This window comes from Monodelphis domestica, chromosome 1, assembly GCF_027887165.1.
Source record: "Monodelphis domestica isolate mMonDom1 chromosome 1, mMonDom1.pri, whole genome shotgun sequence".
Classification (NCBI taxonomy): domain Eukaryota; kingdom Metazoa; phylum Chordata; class Mammalia; order Didelphimorphia; family Didelphidae; genus Monodelphis; species Monodelphis domestica.
Window position 1 is genome coordinate 408,859,087 of NC_077227.1, and position 21,965 is coordinate 408,881,051.

Consider the following 21,965-nt stretch of genomic DNA (forward strand, 5'->3'; position numbering starts at 1 on the left):
CCCATGTGACTCTCAGTCATATGCTCCTATTAATCACTCTGACTTATGCACCACTCAGTTTGTTGCAAAATGTTCTTTCTCTATCACATTCCCCCCTTTTGCACGAAACAAAAATTGTGTTGGAAACACTATTTTTGTATTTGTGCACAATCTAAAATACTTACCAATTACCTAAACTAAGAAATCTACCCAAAATAACAAGCAACCTACACGAAACTGTCTTACTCTAACTAATACTAACCTATTCTAGGGAATTTTAACAAGGAAAAAGGAAAAGGAATTAAATAATGAACAAGTACAAATGTCAAACAGAAGCAAAATCAAAACAGCAAATAACATCAAACAAAAGATGAACATAACTTCCATGCAAACATCAAACTGTGAATCTTAAAATTTCTCAGACTCTACCTTGGAACATTATCTTAATGTTATGGTTAAGGTTATTCCCAATTTAAACAATGGAGGTATTTGATCAGGAATGTATTGGGAACTTTAAAATTACTCCACCCATACTTAGGCATACTTTAGGGGAAGATAAAGTTGTAAAACTCCTTAGTGAAAAATGAAGGTACTTAACTCATACTTATAGTGAGGCCAAAAACCGTAACCTAGGTCTATTTTTAGATCTAATACAAAAGGGTGGTAAGTACCTATGAAGGTCAAATTAATCACTAAAAGGTCAGGCAACTTGCAAGGGGCAAGCTTAATAAAGAGGTGTGAAGTACTCAGAAGATATAATCTACCTAGAGAAGGTGAGAACTAAAAACTAAGAATGGGCTGACCTAAGAAAAGCGTCTACTGTGATTGGTAGACATGAAAATTTAGGGGAGGTGACACAAGAGAAATTTCTCTTTAACAGGAGCTGTCTGGAGGTTGGTGGCTGGAGAACCCAGACTGTGAAGAGAGGAGGCACTGGCGCGCGCTCTTTGGTGCTGAAGGACGGCGCGGACAAGCGATTGCTGCCAGCTGGAATAAACCGGGCCATGCTTTGAGAAAGAAACTGATTCTCTAGGGAAGATTTCAGAATGACTGACACTCTTGATGCTGTTCCAAACTTTGAAGAGATGTTTGCCAATCGATTCACAGAAGATGATACAGAGTACCAAGAATACCTGAAACGCCCCACAGACTCCCCTCCAGTTGTTGAAGAGTGGAACAGTGGATCTAGTGGTAATCAAAGAAACAGAGGCAATAGGTTGCAAGATAACAGACAATTTCGAGGAAGGGATGGCAGGCGGGGTTGGCCAAGTGACAACAGATCTAATCAGTGGCATGGAAGACCCTGGGGTAATAATTATCAGCAGCATAGACAAGAACCTTATTACCATCATCAGTATGGAAATTATGGTTATAATCAACGGCCTCCTTATGGCTACTATTAATATAAATGTTGACATCTATCAAGGAAAACCAATACATCCTCTTCTAACATGTCAAAAGCTTGCCTGTCTTGTTTTTTGTATATAATTATGTGTAACTACTTTTACACAACTTAAGGCTGTCATGTACAAAGAAACTAGAAAGATGTGATGGTAGCTGAAGAAGTTATGGACTACATTGTTCAATTTCTACCTCAAATTCGACTTCATTTCATATATTGTTGGTGCATTGAATTTCCATGTAAGGCTGCCAGTAGTCATAAGTTTTTAACACAGGCAGAAATGGAAATAGGAAAAATGTTTGCTTTCTCTCAAATTTAAAGGAATATCTGTAAACATGGATGAAATTGTTTCTGGAATTTTACAAACTTTAATGAAGAAATCACCAAGAGACAGTTACATTTGGCTTTCAAAATACCATATTTAATAGCAACTGAAACAAATTATAATCGATTTACCTTTCACTTGGCTTTGATTTAGAAATAACTATACTATGTGAATGCCTATTTTAGAGGTCTGAGTGCTATTTTAGTAACAAAAGGAAAAGAATAAAAATGTAAAATAAGAAAAGAATTTTTATTTTTGGATTAAGTGAGCATAGATATGGATTTTTTTTTTTTGCATTATATACTAGTATGAGCTTTCTGGTGTGTGGAAGGCAGAAGACTTGAAATTCATTTAAAACATTCACTTAAAAACACAGGATTGAAATTCAAGTGCAATCTAGACATTATAACCTGTTATTTTCAGCCCTTTCTTTCCAATCATCATATGAAACATAATTCAGCATGTACTTTTTTTTAAATAGTCATGATAGCTTAGATTTTACATTATTTTTTTCTCTGCCAAACATGGAACCTGCTGTATCTTATATGCATGCAATAATTGTGTGAATTTAAAAAAAATCTTTTCTCTATTTTTATACTCCCATTATGATGCCTATTGTAATTACATTTTTATTTAAGGGAAATGGTAACTGTTTAGCCTCACTCAACTTTTGGATTATTAGTTCTATAATAATTTGCTTTTTGTTACATCCTGTCTGATAAAAGGAAGTGCAGTATAACAGGAAAAAAAGTACTCTCTTTTTTAACCCAAAAGACTTAAGTTCAAACACTGACTTTTAAGAACTGAACTTGGGCAGTTCATTTAAACTCTCTTGACCTCAGAAATCCTTATCTGTAAAATGAGGGAGTTGGACTTTATGATTTCTCTGAGGTCCCTTCCAGCTCTCAATCCTATGATCTAAGAGTAGCAGTTTGACATTTTATGAGATTCTTCAATTTTTTGTGGGGAAGGTATTGCTCTGTTGAAATAGAAGTATTATTAAAGGATATGATCAATCTTAGTATGCCAGAGCTTTGCAGTGACAATTACTTAAACCTTTCTTTTAGTTGACATCTACCTTCTTGGCATTTCCATCTTAACAGCCTTCTCATGGTGTTTTCTCTATGATGGTGAAGGAGCCTACATTCCCTAAGCATCCCTTTGCCTCCTACTCTTAGAAGCCTATATATCCTATTCCCTTAAAAATCTTTACTCTGTTAGCTGTTATGCTGAAAGAAAAAGTAATTTCTGCAAATGACTGGCAAAGAATAATGTGTTACTTTCAAGAAGTATTTACATTTCAAGGAGGGAAAAAAATCTTTGGAACTTTAAGCACTGTGGCTGGCAAGATTTTGGAGGAAGTGGGAGGTAAGACCTCCCTTGTGCTCCCCCAAACCATACCATGTAAGCAAATGTCTGTTCTACTAACATATGTACAAGCCAACCTTGAACATGACACTCAATAAAAATAGATTTTGATAGTAAAAAAAAAAAAAGGAGCTGTCTGAACCAGTTCAAGGGAGTTCGATTTAATTCAGCTTTGGTATCTGAATTGGAGGTCAGGAGTCAGAGGAGGCTGCTGGGTCTCTGAACACTAGAGTTTTGCTTGGAAAGATCTTGTGGTGAGTGATTAAAGACTGACTTAGTTTCTCTCTTAAAGAGAAGAGGTCTAGGCCCTAGCCTTTTCTTACTATTTCCTCTTACTCTGTCTCTTTCCCTTTCCTTAATTCCTTCATTTATATTAATTAAAATCTCCATAAAACCCAGCTGACTTGGGTATTTCACATTTGGGAATTTTCCCCATGGCGATCACTTATTTTTTATATAAAATCAAGATGCTAAAAATTATCTTTACAGTTTGGGCAATTCAGTCTTGAAACCCATATTTTCACGGTTACAAAGCTCAAAATACACTTATCATCTAATACAGAAAATTGTACTTTACGGTACATTAACATTAAAACTTAGAGAAAAAAAATTTGAAAATTACAATAAACACAACATTGCATAAGATTTACACTAAAAATCAAACCAAACATTAAACTCACTTATGCAAATATATGTAACAATAAATATTAGTGAACTGTGTACATAATTTACATATATACATATAGTACATGCATATAATATATACATGTATGCTTACATATGCACATATATACACTTGTGTACACTTCATATTTACACATATTTTACATATATACCTACACTATAATGGAATTAACTTACAATCCTATTATACACCCTATTTACATGTATTTACATATTTATTTACAATTTTGTGATATGTGATGTCATATGCTGTTTGTGTTGTGTAATGTATGATATAGTGCAAGTCAGTATCTAATTTTCTTATCTTATCTTACTTAATCCTACCTAACTAACCCCCATCTTCAAAATACTTCTGCCTAACTAGATTTCTATATTTAAACCAAATCTAAGTATGTAACTATATTTTGTTAGTAAATAACATATCTACAACTAATCATAACATTGTTAGTACCCTAACTATACATTGTTTCACTCATTTAAGTAGTGATTCAATGTAACGAACCATGTTTATGTTTTGTGTTTATGTTTTGTTATGTTGTTTCTTTTGTTATGTCATGTTGTTTTGCTATTTTAACATCAGTGTTACTGTTATGTAAGTTTTATGTTATTGTTGTATGAAACATACTTACCCCTACTTTGGATCTTTCTTTCTCTTCTCTCCTTTTTGAATATTCTTCTGCAATTTCATAGTAGTAAATATATTTGTGCTTGTATATGAATAAATGCTATGTTATTTGTACTATACTACATTACCCCCAAAGTATCAATTCATTAGTCCATTTATCCTGTAATCCTCTCCATTGAAAATTTCACAAAATCTTTAAATTTATACATTTTCAGTCTTTTAACAAATGTCCATTAATTCCTGAATTTTTCTCTTCATCTGCATTGTCCTCTTCTATCCTCTTCTACAGGAATGGCACTATCCTTACTGATCTTTTTGACTGAAGACTCAATTTGACTGATGATTCTATCTTTCTACAATCTCTTCATTTTATTCTTCTTCAATAATTTGTACATTTTCATTATTAATGCCATGTGCTAATTTTATATGTGAATGATGATACCAGTAATCTCTATCCAAAACTTTTACTGAAGATGGAGAAACTAACACAATAGTGTAAGGACCTAACCAACTTTTTTGTGTTGCTGATGTTTTAGCAAAATTTTTTACATATACCACATCTCCTGGTTCATAATTATGAAGAGAATAATCCTAAAGATTAGTTTGAATTAATACTCCCATATCACATAATTCTTTTAGTCTTTGTTGTAAAGCACTTAAGTAAGAAGCAAGTTGACAGTCTCCTCCTAAAAGAGATGTATAGACTGTCTTACAAGTTTTTGCCTGTAGCAGAGCATGTCCAAAGAGCATTTCATAGGATGATATATGTAAATCTGCTCTTGGTCTCATACTTAGGTAAAACAAAGCTATGGGAAGAATCTCTGGCCATTTGAAATGAGTTTCAGCACAGAACTTCCCCATCATAGTCTTTATTTCCTTATTTACATGTTCCACTTGCCCTGAACTTTGTGAATGATAAGGAACATGATATTTTGGTATTATTCCTAGATTTTCATAGACTCTTTTCAGCATGTCATGAGTAAAATGCAATCCTTTATCAGAGTCTATTGTTAGTAGTACTACAAATCTAGGTATAATTTCCTTAATCAACACTTTCACCACAAAGTATTTGTACTTGATGGAAAAGCTGCAGTTCATTTGATTAATCTATCAACGATTACCAAGCAAAACTTGTATCTTCCACCATTTGGCATGCTGATGTAATCAATTTTCAGACTCACAAATGGACAATATGCTAAAGTTCTACCACCTAAACCTTTCTGTCTGAATGCCCCTTGATTGAATTTTTGGCAAACAGAACAGCTTGAGCAGATCTTATTTGCTCTGGTACTTATTCCAGGAGCAACCCATTGTCTCTTTATGGTGTTAATTACAGCTTGAGTACCAAAATGACCTTTTGTGTGAATGGCTTGACACAAATAGGTATACAGGTCTTTTGGTAACAGCGGCTTTCCTGTATCTGTTAACCATGTTCTTTTCTTGCTCCAAACTTCTCCTTCCATTTTTGTGTTTCTGAGTCTACATATCATCAAATTCTATAGTTGATAAGTTCATAACATACACTGGAGCATTTCTGGCAGCAAATTTCACAGTTATATCATCTCTAAAGAACTGTACCTGCAGCAATTGAATCTAGCTGACAACCATAGTATCCAATTGGACAATAACTTTGTCCTAAAGTCTGTGTCAGTACACCAGATGCGATTCCTTTCATCTCATTCACAAATAATTGAAAAGGTTTAGTATAGTCTGGGATTCCAAGAGCTGGTGCAGATAAAATTGCTTCCTTAAGCTTCCTTAAGGCTTGCAGATGGAACAACTTGCAGGGACCCAGGAGAAAAAAACACCATTCATAAGCAAAGGATAAACTATGGGAGTGGAAACACCGAGAAAAAGCAACTGCCTGAATACAGAGGTTGAGGGGACATGACAGAGGATAGACTCTAAATGAACACTCTAATGCAAATACTATCAACAAAGCAATGGGTTCAAATCAAGAAAACATCTAATGCCCAGTGGACTTACGCGTCGGCTATGGGGGGTGGGGGGGGGGGGGAGGAAAAGAAAATGATCTATGTCTTTAACGAATAATGCTTGGAAATGATCAAATAAAATATATTTAAAAAAAAAAAAGAAAAGATAAAATTAAAAAAAAAAGGCTTGCAGATGATCAGGTTTGAGTTTCAGAGGTTCTGGTTTTGTATTCCTGGTTAGATCTGCTAAACATTTAGTAATTTCACTATACCCAGGTATCCATTGCCTACAAAAACCAATTATTCCAAGAATGGCTCTGAGTTGCTTCTTGTTCTCAGGAGCATTCAGTTTCTGGATATCAGCTATTCTTTTTTAGTGATACTTCTGGAACCCTCTGACAACACAAAGCCAAGATATTCGATGTGAGGCAAAACCCATTGCCTTAGAGATTTTATGTCCATATTGATGTAATTCAATCAAAAGAATCTTGCTATCTCTTAAATACACTTTAGCAGATAGAGATGTTAGTATTAAGATTAAAACTTAGTTTCTCTGCTAAAAGTATTATATTTTTTAGAGGTTTATTAAAGATTAAGAAATAAAGAAAATACAAAATAAGGAAAAGCACGTGCAACCTACATTTTGCCAGCTAGGTAGAGAGCCATGTGTACCCAGAAGCAGAAGCCGAATGAGAGAATGTGAGTAGGTGGAGAGCCCCTTTAAATAATAATTTGTGATCTCACATTCAAGTGAGATTCCAGGAAACTCTGGGAAGTTCCAAGGACTTCTTGGGATTGAAGTCTGGGGTTCAAATCTCCATTTTTACACTAGGAGGATATCATCTACAAAATGTACTCTTTTACTTTCCTTGAATGTTATTGTTTTGAGGTCTCTGTTCAAAATTTGAGAGAATTGACTTAGGCTATTGCAGAAACCTTGTGGAAGACAAGTCTATGTCTTCTTGGTACTCTCCCATGTGAAAGCAAAGGTCTTTTGAGAATCCTTGTGAATTGGTATCCAGAAAAACACTGAACATAAATCTACCACAGTGAAATATTTTGCTTGACTTGGAATGAATGAGATTATAGTAACTGGGCTTGGTACTATGGGATGTGTCTTTATTACATGATCGTTTACAGCTCTCAAATCTAGTATGAATCTATAGACAATTCTGCCATCTTGATCTAACTTTTGATTTTTTATTGGAAGTATGGGCATATTGTATTCTGAGAAGCACAGTATTATGATCCCTTGTTGAATTAGGGACTAAATAATAGGTCTTATCCCATCTATAGCTTCTTTACTCAAAGGGTATTGAGGAACACAAGGAACTGGTCCTTTCATGGTTCTCACTGTTACTGGTGTAACTGATTTCCATAGGTCTACATCTGTGGAAGACTGTAAGGATAATTTTAGGGTTGTGACCTAATCTAAATTAATTTGGTCACCAGAGAAAATCCCAAATAAAATACTCAAGTCAATTTGGAAATTTATGATGATTTTAATTAATTTAGAGGGAAGGAATTAAGGAGAAGAGAGAGAAAGACCTCTGCCATGAGGTCTTTGAAGAATATTAGAGGCTTTTCTAAGAGGATAGTGTTTGGAAGGTAAAGGAGAAAAGAATCAGAAAAAAACTCCGAGAGAACTCAGTGAAGATGCCTCACCTGAACTAGGCTACTAAGCTCCTCCCAATATAGTATCAAGGAAAACTCACCACCAGCCCCAGACAATAGCTGCCACCACACCAAGATGCCAAAATGCTCAGCAAGCTGCCACCAGAGTCACCTCTCTGTGGAAAGAAACTGGAGAGAGGAAGTGACGCAAAATATATAGACGGTTTTTACATCACTTTCCTGTGTCTCACATGTATCAACGGTAGCTTAAGCTTGACTTAGGACAGCCCAGGGGTCTGTCAGTTGTTTCTGATTTGTCATTTGCTAGCACATGTCTGTCATAGGCCATCCTCCTAAATATTTAATCCTTAAGTATGGGTGTAGACATTCCTGTTTTAGTTAGACTAAGTAAGGTGGAGTAATCTAAAGTTCACAAGACTTAGATCATAAGTCTTCTGGTATATCCTCAGGAATAGGATAGATGGAATCCAACTCATTCTCTGTACTGACTAAATCTAAGAACAGCAATGGAAAAGCCTTCAGAGATTCTTCTGAGAGTTGTAATGATATATACCCAGTGTCAGTACATTGAATCGTTGCTTGTAATTTACAAAGCAAGTCCCTCCTGAGAAGGTTCATTGGTCTTTCTGGCATACAAAGAAATGCATGTTCCACAGATAAAGGACCTAGAGTTATCATTTTAGGTTGTAATTTTGCTACTCTCTCTGGTTTTCCAGTAGCTCCAATCACTTACATAGAACTAATAGCTTTACAATCTTTAGGAAGACTTTGAAAAACTGATTTACTGGCTCCAGTATCCACCAAAAGATCATATATCTGACCCCCTATAGTTACAGAAATATAGAGTTCAGTACTATTTGGAGGTTGGAAGGTTTCAAGAATTGGTGCAAGCTCAGTAACATCAGTACAAAGCTCAGTCATTTCCTGTCCACCCAAGTCTACATCTACGTAAATTACACGCCTTTTCCTGGATTTTGCATCATCAGTTTTTATATTACTCTCATTGGTCCTTAAATTCTCCATCTTAGTATCATTATTCCTATTTACAATTTCATGAATATTATTTAGTTTATATTCTTAATTAATTTCTCTTATTCTACATTAGGATTTTCTATTAAATTATATTACAATGTTCTTTCTCTGTACAATTATCAACACCAATTATATCCTCCTTTGATTCAATTAATTCATTTGTATCACCATGTATTTTATTTTCATTACTCCCAATTTCATTTATCCTCAACTCATTTTCATTTATACCACACTCATTTCTTGATTTATTTTCATTTGTCTTAGGGGAAACCTTCATAAGGCACTAGAACTTTTACTCTGGTCACCCTTTACTACTTGGCTATATTTTGGTCTAGCTCCAGAATTTACCCATGACTGCATAGTACTGAGATCTGGTGCTTGTTGTCCCTGGCAGCACTCAGTTTGTTGCAAAACATTCTTTCTCTATCACAATGGCTGAGTAGCCATTTCAAAACCCCCACCTTACCACCACCACAATGCTTGCTGCAAACCAAAAAGAGCTGGGAACCTCCACATCCCCGCCTTATATCCCCTGTCTACAAGAAGTGCATAATGATAGGAAGTCAGTGGACTCCAGGGAAATGTAGTTCTTTTTTAGGATAACAAATTTTCAATTATATACTCTGCGTGACTGGGACACTTCAGTTCACCCCTGAGTATCATTTTCTCCATCTATATTTGGATAAACCATTTGGTACAAGTAAAAATGTTTATAACTTTTTTGAAAGTAATATGTGAAAAGAAGAGGTTTAAGGTAAGAAGAAGTTTACTATTTATGGAACTGGTGTCAAGGGCACTGTGGAAGAGATAGACAGACCTGGAGCAAGGAACTAGAGGGTAAGGTAAGGGGGGTGGGAATGAGATAGCAGATAATGAGACTGGGGAGGGTTGTCTTCTCTTTGGTCGAATTGATTCAGTACAGTGATAATGATGAAAATAGGAATGGATGAGAATATATAAATGGAGGGGTAGGGTGGTAATGGTAAGGCCTACTGAGGAAGACAGGTGATTAGAAGATTCCAGATTGATATGTTATGTCTGCACAGCTCTTTACTACCAGACATGCAATGCTGCTATGAATGGGGGCAAGCATGTAGAAGACCTTATGTTGAACTGTTTAACTATTGGATCAAAATCTGGAATGGAGGAAAGGTGAAGCCAGAGGAGTGAAGAATAGTGAAGGATAGAAGGATTGGAGGGCAAGATAAGGATGAAGAACAGATTGAGACAAATAAAGGATTGGAAGAAATTAAATAATGGGAGTTGTGGTGAAATAAAGAAATCTCAGAATTCTTAATCTTGGAAGAATACTTGTAGATAATGGAAAGATCAAGAATGTGATTGTCACTGTGTGTGATGGAGATGAAGGAACAGCTCAAAGAACCTGAAGAAATTCGGAAGTCAAGATGCTAGGCTATTTGAAGGACAATCGACATGTACATTAAAGCATCCTATCAAGTCAAAAGTTGCACAGAGAGAAAGATTGTTAGCCAGATCTGAACTCTGAAAAAGAAGGCAAAATGATCTGGGGGATCAGAAGATAACTGCCACTAGGATCTGGACTGAGTGATAAATTTGGATAGAGTGAAGGTCAAAGGAGAGTAGTTGCTGAGTGACTGAGGTAGATGGAGAGTAGAACAGACTAGACAAGGAAGATCCAGATGCAATTGAATATAGTAACTCACTGTGATAAAATCCTAAATACAAAGTACCAGGGAAAGGATATCTATCCTATTTGACAAGAAATATTGAAAAAAAAAATCTAACAGCATTCTATGCTACATATGATAGATTGTAGATGAGGAGTGAGGGATTCAGGTAAAAAACAAAATATATTAGCAAAATTTATTTTTTAAAAATTCATACCTTCTGTCTTAGAAAATTGGTTCCAAGGCAGAAGAGTGATAAGGGGGGTTGAGTGACTTGCCAAGGGTCACAAAGCTCAGAAGAATCTGAGACTAGTTTTGAACCTAGGTTCTCCTAATTTTAAGCCTGGATCTCTATCCACCTTGCCACCTTCATGGCCCTGCAAAATTGATTTTAATAAAGAAAAAAATCATGGAAAACAGTTTGTTAAAAAATTGGTTTAGACCAACATCTTGTAGCATTTGTTCCATGGGCATATGCATTACATAATAAACTCCAAACAGATAAATAAGTTAAACATAAAAAAGTTGTCATGAAAAAGTTGGAGAACAAAAGTTGATACTTTTCATAGATGTTAGGTGGAAAGTTAATAACCAAATAAAAGACATCAGAAAAGACGAAACAGACAATTTCAAATGATAGAAAAACAAAAGGCTTTTATTTAAAAATCAATTAAGTTATAAAACTGTTGAACGTTGCATGAAAAATTTGATAAAAACCTGTCAAAAATGTGAGGTTTTAAAAAGAATTAGAAGCTATAGATAACCATTAAAAAACATTCCAATTCACTAAAAATAAATATTAATTAAAATAATTCTAGAGTTCAAGTTCCACCCATCCCAATGGCCAATGGTAAAATATACCAATAGTAAAATATACCAATGGCCATATGGTAAAATATAGAAATAGTGTTATTGGGATTGTGGGAAGATGAATACAATGATGATCATTAGAATTTAAGTTCTTTGAGTAGAGGGATTTTTATTTTTGTCATTTAATCCCTAGTCTAGCGCAGCCTCCAGGACTAATGACAAGGTGATGTCTTGATTTGTCCCTCCCTCTCTCCTCTCTCTTTCCTCTCCCTTCTCTCTCCCCCTTCCTCCCTCAAATTCTTTTCTGTTTACTTACCTCTATACCCTTTTTATTCCCTTAGTAGAAGATAAAAGCAATTTTGTTAGTCTTTGTATTCCCAGACCTGGCATAATGTCTTGTGGCTAGTAGACACCTCTTAAATGTTTATTAAATTGGATTATGACTTTGTCTCATTTTTATTATTTGAATATTTATATTGATGTTTCAATTTAGTGTTAATTTTTTTTTAATGATCATTTCCTATGCTTAGAACTCTAGTAAGTCTGTTGACAATCCTACCTGTCCTTCAGCACCAAGCTTAATGACACACCTCCTCCAGGAAGCTTTCAATGAATCTTTCCTCTCTGTCACAGTTATTTCTTCCTTAGTTGATCTTTATATTTATATGCACTTGTATTCTAACTTGTTTTCCATTACCTGTATACATGCTTCATTCTTATTAGCCTGAAAGCATATTGAAGACAGGGACTAAATTTCACCCAGGGCCTAGTAGAATGTATCAGGTATAGAAAAGCATTCTATAAGTGTTGGATAAAATGAAGTGAATCTTAATAGTCAACCTACTATGTGTCAGACATATGCTAACCACTGAGATGAATGGAGTTACTAAATAACATATATGTATGTATGTATATATGTATGTATTTATCTCTATATATCTTTATCTAGGCCAGTGATACTTTGATGGACCTCATTAGTATGTGTGTCCCTTCCACTGAAAGATCCCAATCTGTACATTCTTCACTGTGCATTTTTCTTTTTCTTTCTTTTTTCCTTCAAAGTTTATTTGAATTTTTTTAGTTTTAATATCTTTATTAGTAGAATTTAACCACAAGTATCCCAGTCTCTCCTCCTTCCCTGCATCATTCAGGAGACAGATTTGTACATACAAATTATGTCATTAATGTTTCCACCTTTTGGTTCACTCTGGAGGTAACATAGATAATTTATTCTTCAAATATTAAATCTGCAGTTGTGTATGCTATTCTCTTGGTTCTACTTATTTTGCTGTTCATTATCTTAGATAGTTCTTTCCAGGTTTTTTTTTTTATTAGCCTGCTCATCATTTATTATGTTGCAGTAGTATTCCATCACAACCACATTCCACAATTTGTTTAGCCATTCCCCAACTGATGATAGGCGTCCTCTTAATTTCTAATTCTTTGTCACCACAAAAAGAGCTGCTATAAATATTCTGGAACACATAGGTTCTTTTCCTTTTTTCCCTGATCAACTTGGGAAATTGGTATCACTGGGTCTAAGGATATTCACAGTTTTATAACTCTCTGGGTCCTATTCTAAATTGCTCTGCACAGCTCCATCAACAGTGCATTAGTGTTCCCATTTTTCCACATCCCTTCCAACATTTGTCATTTTACTCTTTTGTCATGATAGCCAAGCTGATGAGTGATTTGATTCTTTTTCAAATGCATGGAAGGACTCAACATGCTAGATTAGGACACCCAAGGATGTCTGTTAATATTTTGTGTATACCAGTGAAATATTTATGGGACTTCTCACTGTTAGTTTGCCCTTGCATACACTGTGATTGGCCATATCCCTGTTCATGCATATATACAAAATCATTTATTATGACAAGGGAGCATGTTGCCAAGAAGGTGGTCTTTTGTAGCTGTGGTATTTGGGGATCAACACAGATCTGTGTGTTTTCTTCCTACTTAAATTTGAGACATGATTCATTTCATCTCACATAAAATAGAAATATTTTTAAAATTAAGTTATAAACAATTCATATGCCAATTTGAAAATATGAAATCAAATAAAATCCCAAGGCTTAGCACAGTGTCTGGCACATAGTACTGTTTAGTATTTATTAAAATAAAGAACGAGAGGTGCTATTTTTTTTTAATGTTAGTGAAGTGAATCATGATTTTTAAGGTCCCTTCCAGGTCAGTTCAAATTCAATCATGAATGAATGAAATTAATGAATGAGAAGTTAATCCAATGAGGGATATATTTGGCCACTACCCGACATGGCCGACAAGGGGAGCGCTCTCTCTCTTCTCTTTTCCATAGAGGGACTTGGCCTCGGAGCGCGCGCTCCCATCTACGTCTCGGGCACGCGTGCGCTGCCAAGGCACCGGAAGTGACTGAGCTCGCAAGTTCCCCCGGCCTCTTTCAAGGGAAACTGAGGCCGGGACTGCTTGGAATCAAACTCCGGGAGAAAAGGCCGGACAGGTAGGCAGCAGACAGGCAGACGCACAGACCAGCTGCTCCCAGTTCGCAGTCGGGAGATCAGCGGACAAGAGCCCTTCGGCTGCTGGGACAACGCAGGCGGGGGAGGGGATGTCGCCCCCCCTCTACTCGCGGGGCTCGCAGGTGAGCGCTCCGCCCCGGAGGGGGAGCTGTGCGTGACGGGTACCGCGCCCAATCGGAGGGCGGTATGGAGGCCCCACTGTCCCGCCCCCTCTCTGATCTCCTCGTTGATTGGCCATCGGGGGGCGGAGCCGCCAAGAAGATCTGGGGGGGCGGAACGCCCCTTCCTCCTCCTCCCTCCAGCCTGTGCTGGGGTCCTGGGGGCGCCGGGAGCGAAGGAAGGCGGTTGCCCAGCAACGTGGGTGGCTCGGGCTGGGCCCGGCAGCTCCTCCCCGGCGGGCGGCGCTGTGGAGCCGAGGGCTGGGGAAGGAGTCCTGGGAACCCGGCCCAGACCCCGGTGAAAGAAACGCTGGGGAGAAGCGGGGCCCACCCGGGCCGGACGCCCCAAGCAGCCGAAACCCCCCAGCTCCTGCCCTGGCTCCAGCTCTGGCTCCTTTGTCCTGAACCGCCGGCAGCCATGATGCCCGGACGCCGCCGGGGACGAGCGGAGTGGGCCCCAAGCCCACCCGGGATACCCCTCGGGTTCGAGGACATTTGCAGGGCCGGGGGGAGGGAAAGAAGAAGTGAAGCGCGCGAGCCCCCTGCCCGCCGGCGCTTTCCCGGCCTCGGGGAATGGAAAAAGGGTTAAGATATAGGCGCTGTGAGCTCTCTCCTGCGAACCCGGATCCCATTGACGAGCCTCCCCTGGGGCTGGTCCCTTTGGATTAAATTAAAACCACACGCTCACCAAAAAAAAACAAAAAAAATCCAACAACTAAAAGCCTTCCCCAGCTACACACACCTCCGGCCAGACGCCGGTGCGGACGAGCCTCCCCCGCCCTCCCCTCCGGTAGGAGGCCGGAGCTTGGAGGGGCGGGAATGAGCCGCGAGGGGGCAGGATCGCGATTCTACGCTGCCCTCAATGCAGGCGATGGAGGGGGAGTGAGAGCACCGGCTCCTGGGGTCGGAACCTACAGCCGGGGGAGGTGGCCCACTCCCGATGTCGTCCCTGGCGGCCTCGGGCTCAGACAGCTGATTTGAATGCCAGGTTATTCCTGGGGTAGGGGGAGGGTGGAGGTGGGGGGGTGGAAGAGGGCATTTCGGAGAGGAGGTGATAATCAGTAGAGAGCCCAGGCTGAGGGTTGCTTCCTAGGTGTGGGTTTTCAACCTAACTCAGTAATAGTCTCTTGAAAGATGATGGAAAATTACTGAGATCTGTAAGGCAACCTAGAACATTGGGAGGGTGAATAGGATACTGTTGGGAGGATGGGGTTTTTGCTTTTTTTTTTCCCCCTGAAGTTCTCTCTCTCTCTGTTCAGAACCAGCATTTTCCCCCAGAATCTCAGAAAAGAGTTGTCAAGCAGATCCCAGACCCAGAGAGCAGGTGCTTTGGACAATGAACTGGATAAGCCCATTCCTGATGTAAAAATGTCGCACAGTAACCGGGAGCTGGTGATTGACTTTCTTTCTTACAAGCTCTCACAGAAAGGATACAATTGGAGTCAGTTTGAAGATGAGAACAGGACTGAGGTTCTAGAAGGGGCAGAGATACCTAGTACTGTGAATGGCAGTCCCTCTTGGCACCCTGCTGACAGCCGTGCTGTGAGTGGGGCCACAGGGCACAGCAGCAGCCTGGATGCCCATGAGACAATACCAGTGGCTGCTGTGAAGCAAGCTTTGAGGGAGGCAGGAGATGAATTTGAACTTCGGTACAGGCGGGCATTCAGTGACCTGACATCCCAGCTCCACATCACGCCAGGAACAGCTTATCAGAGCTTTGAGCAGGTAGTGAATGAACTCTTCCGGGATGGGGTGAACTGGGGCCGAATTGTGGCATTCTTCTCCTTCGGAGGGGCATTGTGTGTGGAAAGCGTGGATAAGGAGATGGAAGTCTTGGTAGGACGCATCACCTCCTGGATGGCCACTTACTTGGATGACCACCTAGACCCTTGGATCCAAGAAAATGGCGGCTGGGTAAGGACCAGGGACCCCTTTCTGCTTCTCTCTTCTTCCCAGCCTCTGGCTAGAGATGCCTCCAAATTTCTCTGACTTATAGTGCACGTCAAACTGTTGTGTGTTGGGTAGTCATTGTGGGCTTTGAGGACCACATGTAGTTGAAAACCAAACACCTTTTGTAAGGAGCAATTGTCTAGGTTGGCCCCATCCCTTAACAAGTAGACTGACTAAGCTTTAAAACTTTTCAGAGCCTCTACAGACCACTGCTCACTGAGGTACTGTCACTACTGAAGCTAGTTGTCCCATTCCTTTTGTTCCAAAAGCTAGGAAGTGTTGAGGGGAAGGGAGCTTACTTTGGTGATCTTTTTCTTTCTGAAAACTCAAGTTCTATTTACTTCACAGGTAACCCCATGGAAGGCTATACTTTTTATAGATTTGTTATAGGATTTAGAGTTGTAAGAGCCTGATAATATAATCTAGTTTTCAACTCCATCATTTCATAGATGAGAAAATTGAAATCAAATTACTTGACCACTGTCATATTCATAATTCATGGCCCAGCTTGAACACAAATCCAAGAATTTCAGTCCCCTCTTTGAACTACATAATACTTCCCCACCAAAGCAGAAGTGGAACCCTTATGCATGGGGTTAGAGCAGAGAAGGAGACTCAAGAAACCCATTGATGGCTATAGATTTTTAGGATAAAGTGGACCATGCTCCTCAGTGTTCCAGCACTGCTCTTTAATTCTTCTTTCTGTGCAACTTTTCACCTAATCAGTCAGTTTGCTGAGCTCTTGCTGTGTCTTGTTGTTTAAACTGGGCATTGCCTGAGGTCAGTTAGTAAGCAGCAGCTGCACTCCCATACTAGTCCTTTTCTCCACCTCACCCTTCAGTTTTCTCCTTTCAGGAAGGGTCCTGGTGCCTTTGCTCAGAGCACTCTTTGCTACTGAGGCTAGGACCAAGGCCAGAGAACCTCAAAGCTGCATTTTATTTTGCTCCTCCCTGGGAAGGGCAATTCTCATTCACTACCTGCTTTCCATTTATTGCTTAAGAGGAGTAAAATCTGAACTTGACCTGGAATTCTATGATTTAGAGCTGGAAGGGACCTTAAAGAGCATATATACTCCTCTAGTTTCTGAGCCAGGGAAGAAGCTCAGACAAGGTAGGTGACTTAAACATCCCACATTTTAGTAAGAAACAAAAGTAGTGAAGGAGAGGGAGGTGTTTGGCATCCATGGACCTATCTCAGCCCATTTTCCTTTCTTCTGTCTCTGCTTTGGAGCAGGCATTAGCTATTCTATTTGGTTGCTGACTTCTCAGTAGCCCCAGGAAATCCAGTAAATTTTCTAGAAGAGATCAGTTGGAGGAGCTGAGGTAAAAGGGAGTAATTGTACTATGGACTCTGGAATGTGAGGAATGTGATTGTTCTAAGGCTGTGCCCAGGGTGTGGCAGTTTCTGAACTATAGTTTGAGCCTTCTGAAGTCCCTAAAGGGATCACTCATCTCTGTGCAGCCTGCCAGACCTCCCTCAGGCCAATACATAGGTATCCATTGTTTTCTCCTAATCCTGTTTCCACCTCCAATTTAAAGGGAGGAGATTGAACTGGAGCCTAGCTGACTGTGACCAGAGGCTGACCCAGCCCTGGAAATCTACTCTGCAAATGAACTCCCTTGGGGATAATGATTAAATGGTTCCTGTTGGTTGTGCAGCTTGCCCTCCTGCTTAGCTTGTCTTTGGGGGCAAATATTTGTTCAGCTGATTACTGGAGGGACAGCATTCCACTGCCTCAGATATATCCTCTGTGGCAACTCCAGATGGGGAATATCCACCATTTCCTTCCTACCTTTGACCTTTTGTGACATTGCCCCATGAGTTGTCCCTTTTGTAGCCAGTCAGCAGCCAAGGAGGGATCACTTGGGTCCCAGCTTATGTAGAGCTCTACTTGGGCTTCCCAGGGCACATAAATTGCTGAGAGTAAGATCTATAATAGAGGGAAGAAAGGGAAGGAAACAGACAGTTATTAAGTACCAACTATATTCCAAGCACTAGTCAGTCAGTATGCAATTATTAAGCGTGTATTATGTGCCAGATACTGGGCTATGTACCAACTACTATGCTTTTTTAATATAGTCTCTTACATCTATGGCTCAAAGGCATTGCATTGAGAACACTGGATGGTACCCTTATGCAGAAATGTTGACCTTTGTATTGTTTCTTCTATTTTTTTTCTTCCCCTAAAATTGGAAATTCTATTTATAAGTAGTTAATAAGTTGTATTGAATCCTTTGCATAACACCTCAAATGTTATTTTCCTTAAGAGAGGGTGGGTAGGCTGCAGTAAGCTATTTTAGCATCATTTCTGACTTCAATTGAAGATGAGTTGACCAGTCAAAGCACTCACAGCTATCAGCCCTGGACCGAAGGTACTCAGACATTTACCTTCCTAGCAGTTATGCTCTGCTAGATTATTGTGGTCAGTCAAGATGACACAAATATATTTTTCTTACCAATCAGGAAGACTAAAGTTGCCTGGTGTGTTCTGCTGATCTGGTGCAAAGAACCATAAGCTTAAGAGCTAAAAGGGAATCTAATCTTTCATTTTAATTTTTTTTTTACACAAATGAGGAAACCGAGGCCTGAAAAGGTAAATTGACTTTCCCAAGGCTATATAGCAAAACCAGGACCTGATTTCAGTTCTCTGACTCCAAAGCCAACATTCTTTCCATTTGACTACATTGTATAGATCGAAAACTAGTCTTACCAAGATTTGGACTGCTTAATTGCCCGAGTGCCATTCACACCCAGCCTGATAAGCCTGTAGAATTGAAAGGGACCTTAGAGATCTGTAGTCCAGCTTCAGATTGATGCTCTGAGAAGGGAAGCAAATTGCCTTAGGTCACATGGTATATTCCAGAATGTGGGGAACAAACTCGAGTCTCTTAACTCCCAGTGCACTTTGGGTCACACCATAATGTATTGTGCTGATCCATCCACTCCTGAGCTCAGCATCAGCATGTTGCTTTCTTGGGAAGCAAAGAGGGATGAACTAACCAAGTAAAAGGCCCCTGTCAAAAATTTTTTCTTTTCTCCATGGACACACAGGCCTGGCTTTCTAGAAAGCTACCAAGTTTACCACGATTCCAGAACACTGGATTCAGAGTTGTAATGAAGACCATGGTTGAGACTTCAGCTTTGCTTAGTTACTATCTCCAAAAATTTCTCAAATAAGTCATTTTTAGAGGATTCAAGCTGGGAGGTACTTTAGAAATCATTTAGGCCAGCCTCCAGGTTAGATGAAGAGACTAAAATCCAAAAATAGTTGTGATCTGCCCAAGGCCCCAATAGCAGTAAATGGCAAATTTAAAATGTAAATTCAAATCTTTTTATTCTAAATCTTTTTTTTCCCCACTATAGTGTTCCATATCTGTGTGCCTCCATTTCTTGTAAAATGAAGTGGATCGCACTAGATGATCTGTAAAGTCCCTTCTAGCTTTAAATCCTGTGATATTTATGGGTCAGAAAGAGGCCAAAGCCATATCACTGATAGTACTCTGTCTGATTCCAGAAGCAAAGAAAGGTCTATAGGGTAGGGACAGTGGTTAAAGGAGTTGTCAGGGTTATGCTCTCACTTAAACTGATTTCTCTTTTTCTAAAATTTCTTGTAATCCCCAACACTTACTGACTTACTAGGAGGGGAAGGGCCAAGAATTGGGGCTGTGGATTGCTTAGGTTCTCTTCTTAGCCATTCCACTGTCTGCTTGGTAACCCAAGAAGGATGTTGAACCTGTTTGTGAGTAGGTTTCTCCTCCCTGTAAAGTGGGATAATAATACCCAGCATCCAAGGCAGGGTGAAGACTCCAATAAAGGGGTGTAGATGAGGAGGAATGCTTCTGCATTAATTATGTCTTAAGATCCTTTCTTACAACAAAATGGGCTGCCCTACTTCCCCACAGAAGCCAAGTTTTGCTCTTTAAATTGTTACTCAGTAAGCAAATTGAGTCATTGCTCTATATGTCCAGAACCATTGATTAAATGGGCATCTGAACCTTGAAGGAGAGGAAACTCCACTATCCCATATGGGCAACAACTTGATGATAACCCAAGTATAACTCTTCTGAAACAGAGCTTCTTGGGGACATTCTCCATCTTAACAGTCTTGTGAAACCCAGCTGGATGTAGTTGCTAGAGCTCTGGACTTAGAATTAGAATATATGGCTTCTAGGCCTATAACTGACTTATTTACTAGCTTTGTGTAACCTTAAGCAAGAAGTCCCTTCACTTTGAGGCTATTTCCTTCTCTGTAAAATGGAGATTAAACTACTTAGTTGTATTTCTTTGAGGTGTTAAGAGAGAAGGGCTTTGTAAATTATAAAGCGCTATATAAATGTTTGTGATAATTGTTGTTCATTCTAAGTGATCTGTTATAGATGAATCTTGCCCTTTGGCTTCTTGGCTTTGTGGTCTCTCAGTTCCTGTAGGCTTCCCTCCTTCAGTGCTACCACACAAACTTTTTTGCATTTCTTGGCAGCTCTTGGTAATTTTGTGGTTTTCTAAGGGAAACCCCATCAGAAACCCCAAACCTGGACATTCTGAACATCTCATTCAGGTTCTGTGATTCAGGTTCTGTGATAGAGGCAGAAATATTGCTGCTTGCTCGACTGCCAGGCCTGCCGGGCATATTCTTTTGGGAGATGTCTTTAAAACTTACCAGTATCACAGTTTTCTCAACTCCACAGACCTCTCATAGTACCTAGTTTTCCAGGTAGACAAATACCTTTGGAGAAGCCTTGAAAAAGATTTTTTTTGGAATTCTCCAAAGAAATTAGGAGTGGGCCTTTGAATTGGATTATCAATAAGTTGATTTAGATGATTAATCTTTCCTGCCACCTTCCTTCCTCTTTTCCTTTACTCCAAAGGTAGGTACTAATTTATTCAAAGAACCATGATAAATTGGGTACCCTCCCTTCAATCACATTTATTGTCTTTTGTATATCCCTTCAGGGAGTTTCTTCCAGCAACTATGGTGGTGGTTTAGGGAGATTTAGGGGTGATTTCCAATGAGCTATCTTGCAGAAAAAAATTCTTGCTCTAGTGTTCTCCCCCACTAAAAACACTACCACCAGCAACAGTCAATAAACATTAAACTTCTCTTTTGTGCCAAACACTGTGCTAAGCCCCTAAAAAAGAGGCAAAAGACAGTCACTGCCCTCAAGGAGCTCACAATCTAGTACCCACAAATATGATCCCAACACGGTTTTCTTTGGAAAGAATGAATTTCTACCCTTCTAACTTTAGATTCTCCCCAGTCTAGACAGTCTTCCTCTTAAGCCCAGCTTGCAAGAAGGCTAGCCCATCCTACAACAGTCCCATCAAATAGATTAGCTTCCCCTTTGTAATGTAAAAGGTAAAGATAGATTAAGTAATTTTGATTAGCTGCCCCTTTACCTGGTTACCAAAGATTTCAGGGTCTTATCCTTAGCTTTGCAGTTTCTGAATAGTTTTTATCTGTACTCCCAGAGATGATCAGAACTGATTCAACTCACAAAAACTTTTAATAAGAATACCTGTTTGTTCATTTATGTTGGTAAGTACAATTGACCAAAAAGAAAAAAAAACCTTGTCTAGAAACCCCCATTGCTCATGGGAAATTTACTTAGAAAACAAAATCATTAATCAAAAGGATCCTTGAGTACCAAAGCTAGTGATAGAAAGTTAGATAGTCTTTGTTTGAATTTAAAAAAAAAATTCTTTAACTTTTGTTTTTATATTGCCAACATTTCCCAGTATATCTCTCCCCCCCCCCAACTCTGCAGAGAGCTGCCCTTATAATAAATGACAACAAGGAGGAATATGTTGAATTAGTTCAGCAAAACTAAAGTGAAAAAAATATGACACAACACTCGATCCTTGGTCCCCTTAACTGTGCCCTTCTGCAAAGAAGGGAGGCACATGCTGCCTTTTATCTCT

General features: G+C 39.1%; 2 protein-coding genes across 6 annotated transcripts in view; both read left to right on the plus strand.

The window, feature by feature from the left end:
* The first annotated feature begins 871 nt into the window (after positions 1 to 871).
* Positions 872 to 1,439, plus strand: LOC100010609 (RNA guanine-N7 methyltransferase-activating subunit-like protein). Its single transcript, XM_056793504.1, has one exon. It carries the CDS (start codon positions 1,026 to 1,028, stop codon positions 1,380 to 1,382), a length of 357 nt encoding a protein of 118 aa, XP_056649482.1. The 5' UTR covers positions 872 to 1,025; the 3' UTR covers positions 1,383 to 1,439.
* A 12,359-nt stretch (positions 1,440 to 13,798) lies between these two features.
* Positions 13,799 to 21,965, plus strand: part of BCL2L1 (BCL2 like 1) — a 44,604-nt gene continuing 36,437 nt past the window's right edge. For 3 of the 5 annotated variants that reach the window (XM_007474466.3, XM_007474464.2, XM_007474465.3), the window contains exons 1-2: positions 14,175 to 15,087; positions 15,359 to 16,013. In XM_007474466.3, the coding sequence (XP_007474528.1) occupies positions 15,468 to 16,013 (546 nt within the window). In that variant the 5' untranslated portion in view covers positions 14,175 to 15,087; positions 15,359 to 15,467. The other 2 variants (XM_001362813.5, XM_007474467.2) reach the window with 2 other exon arrangements.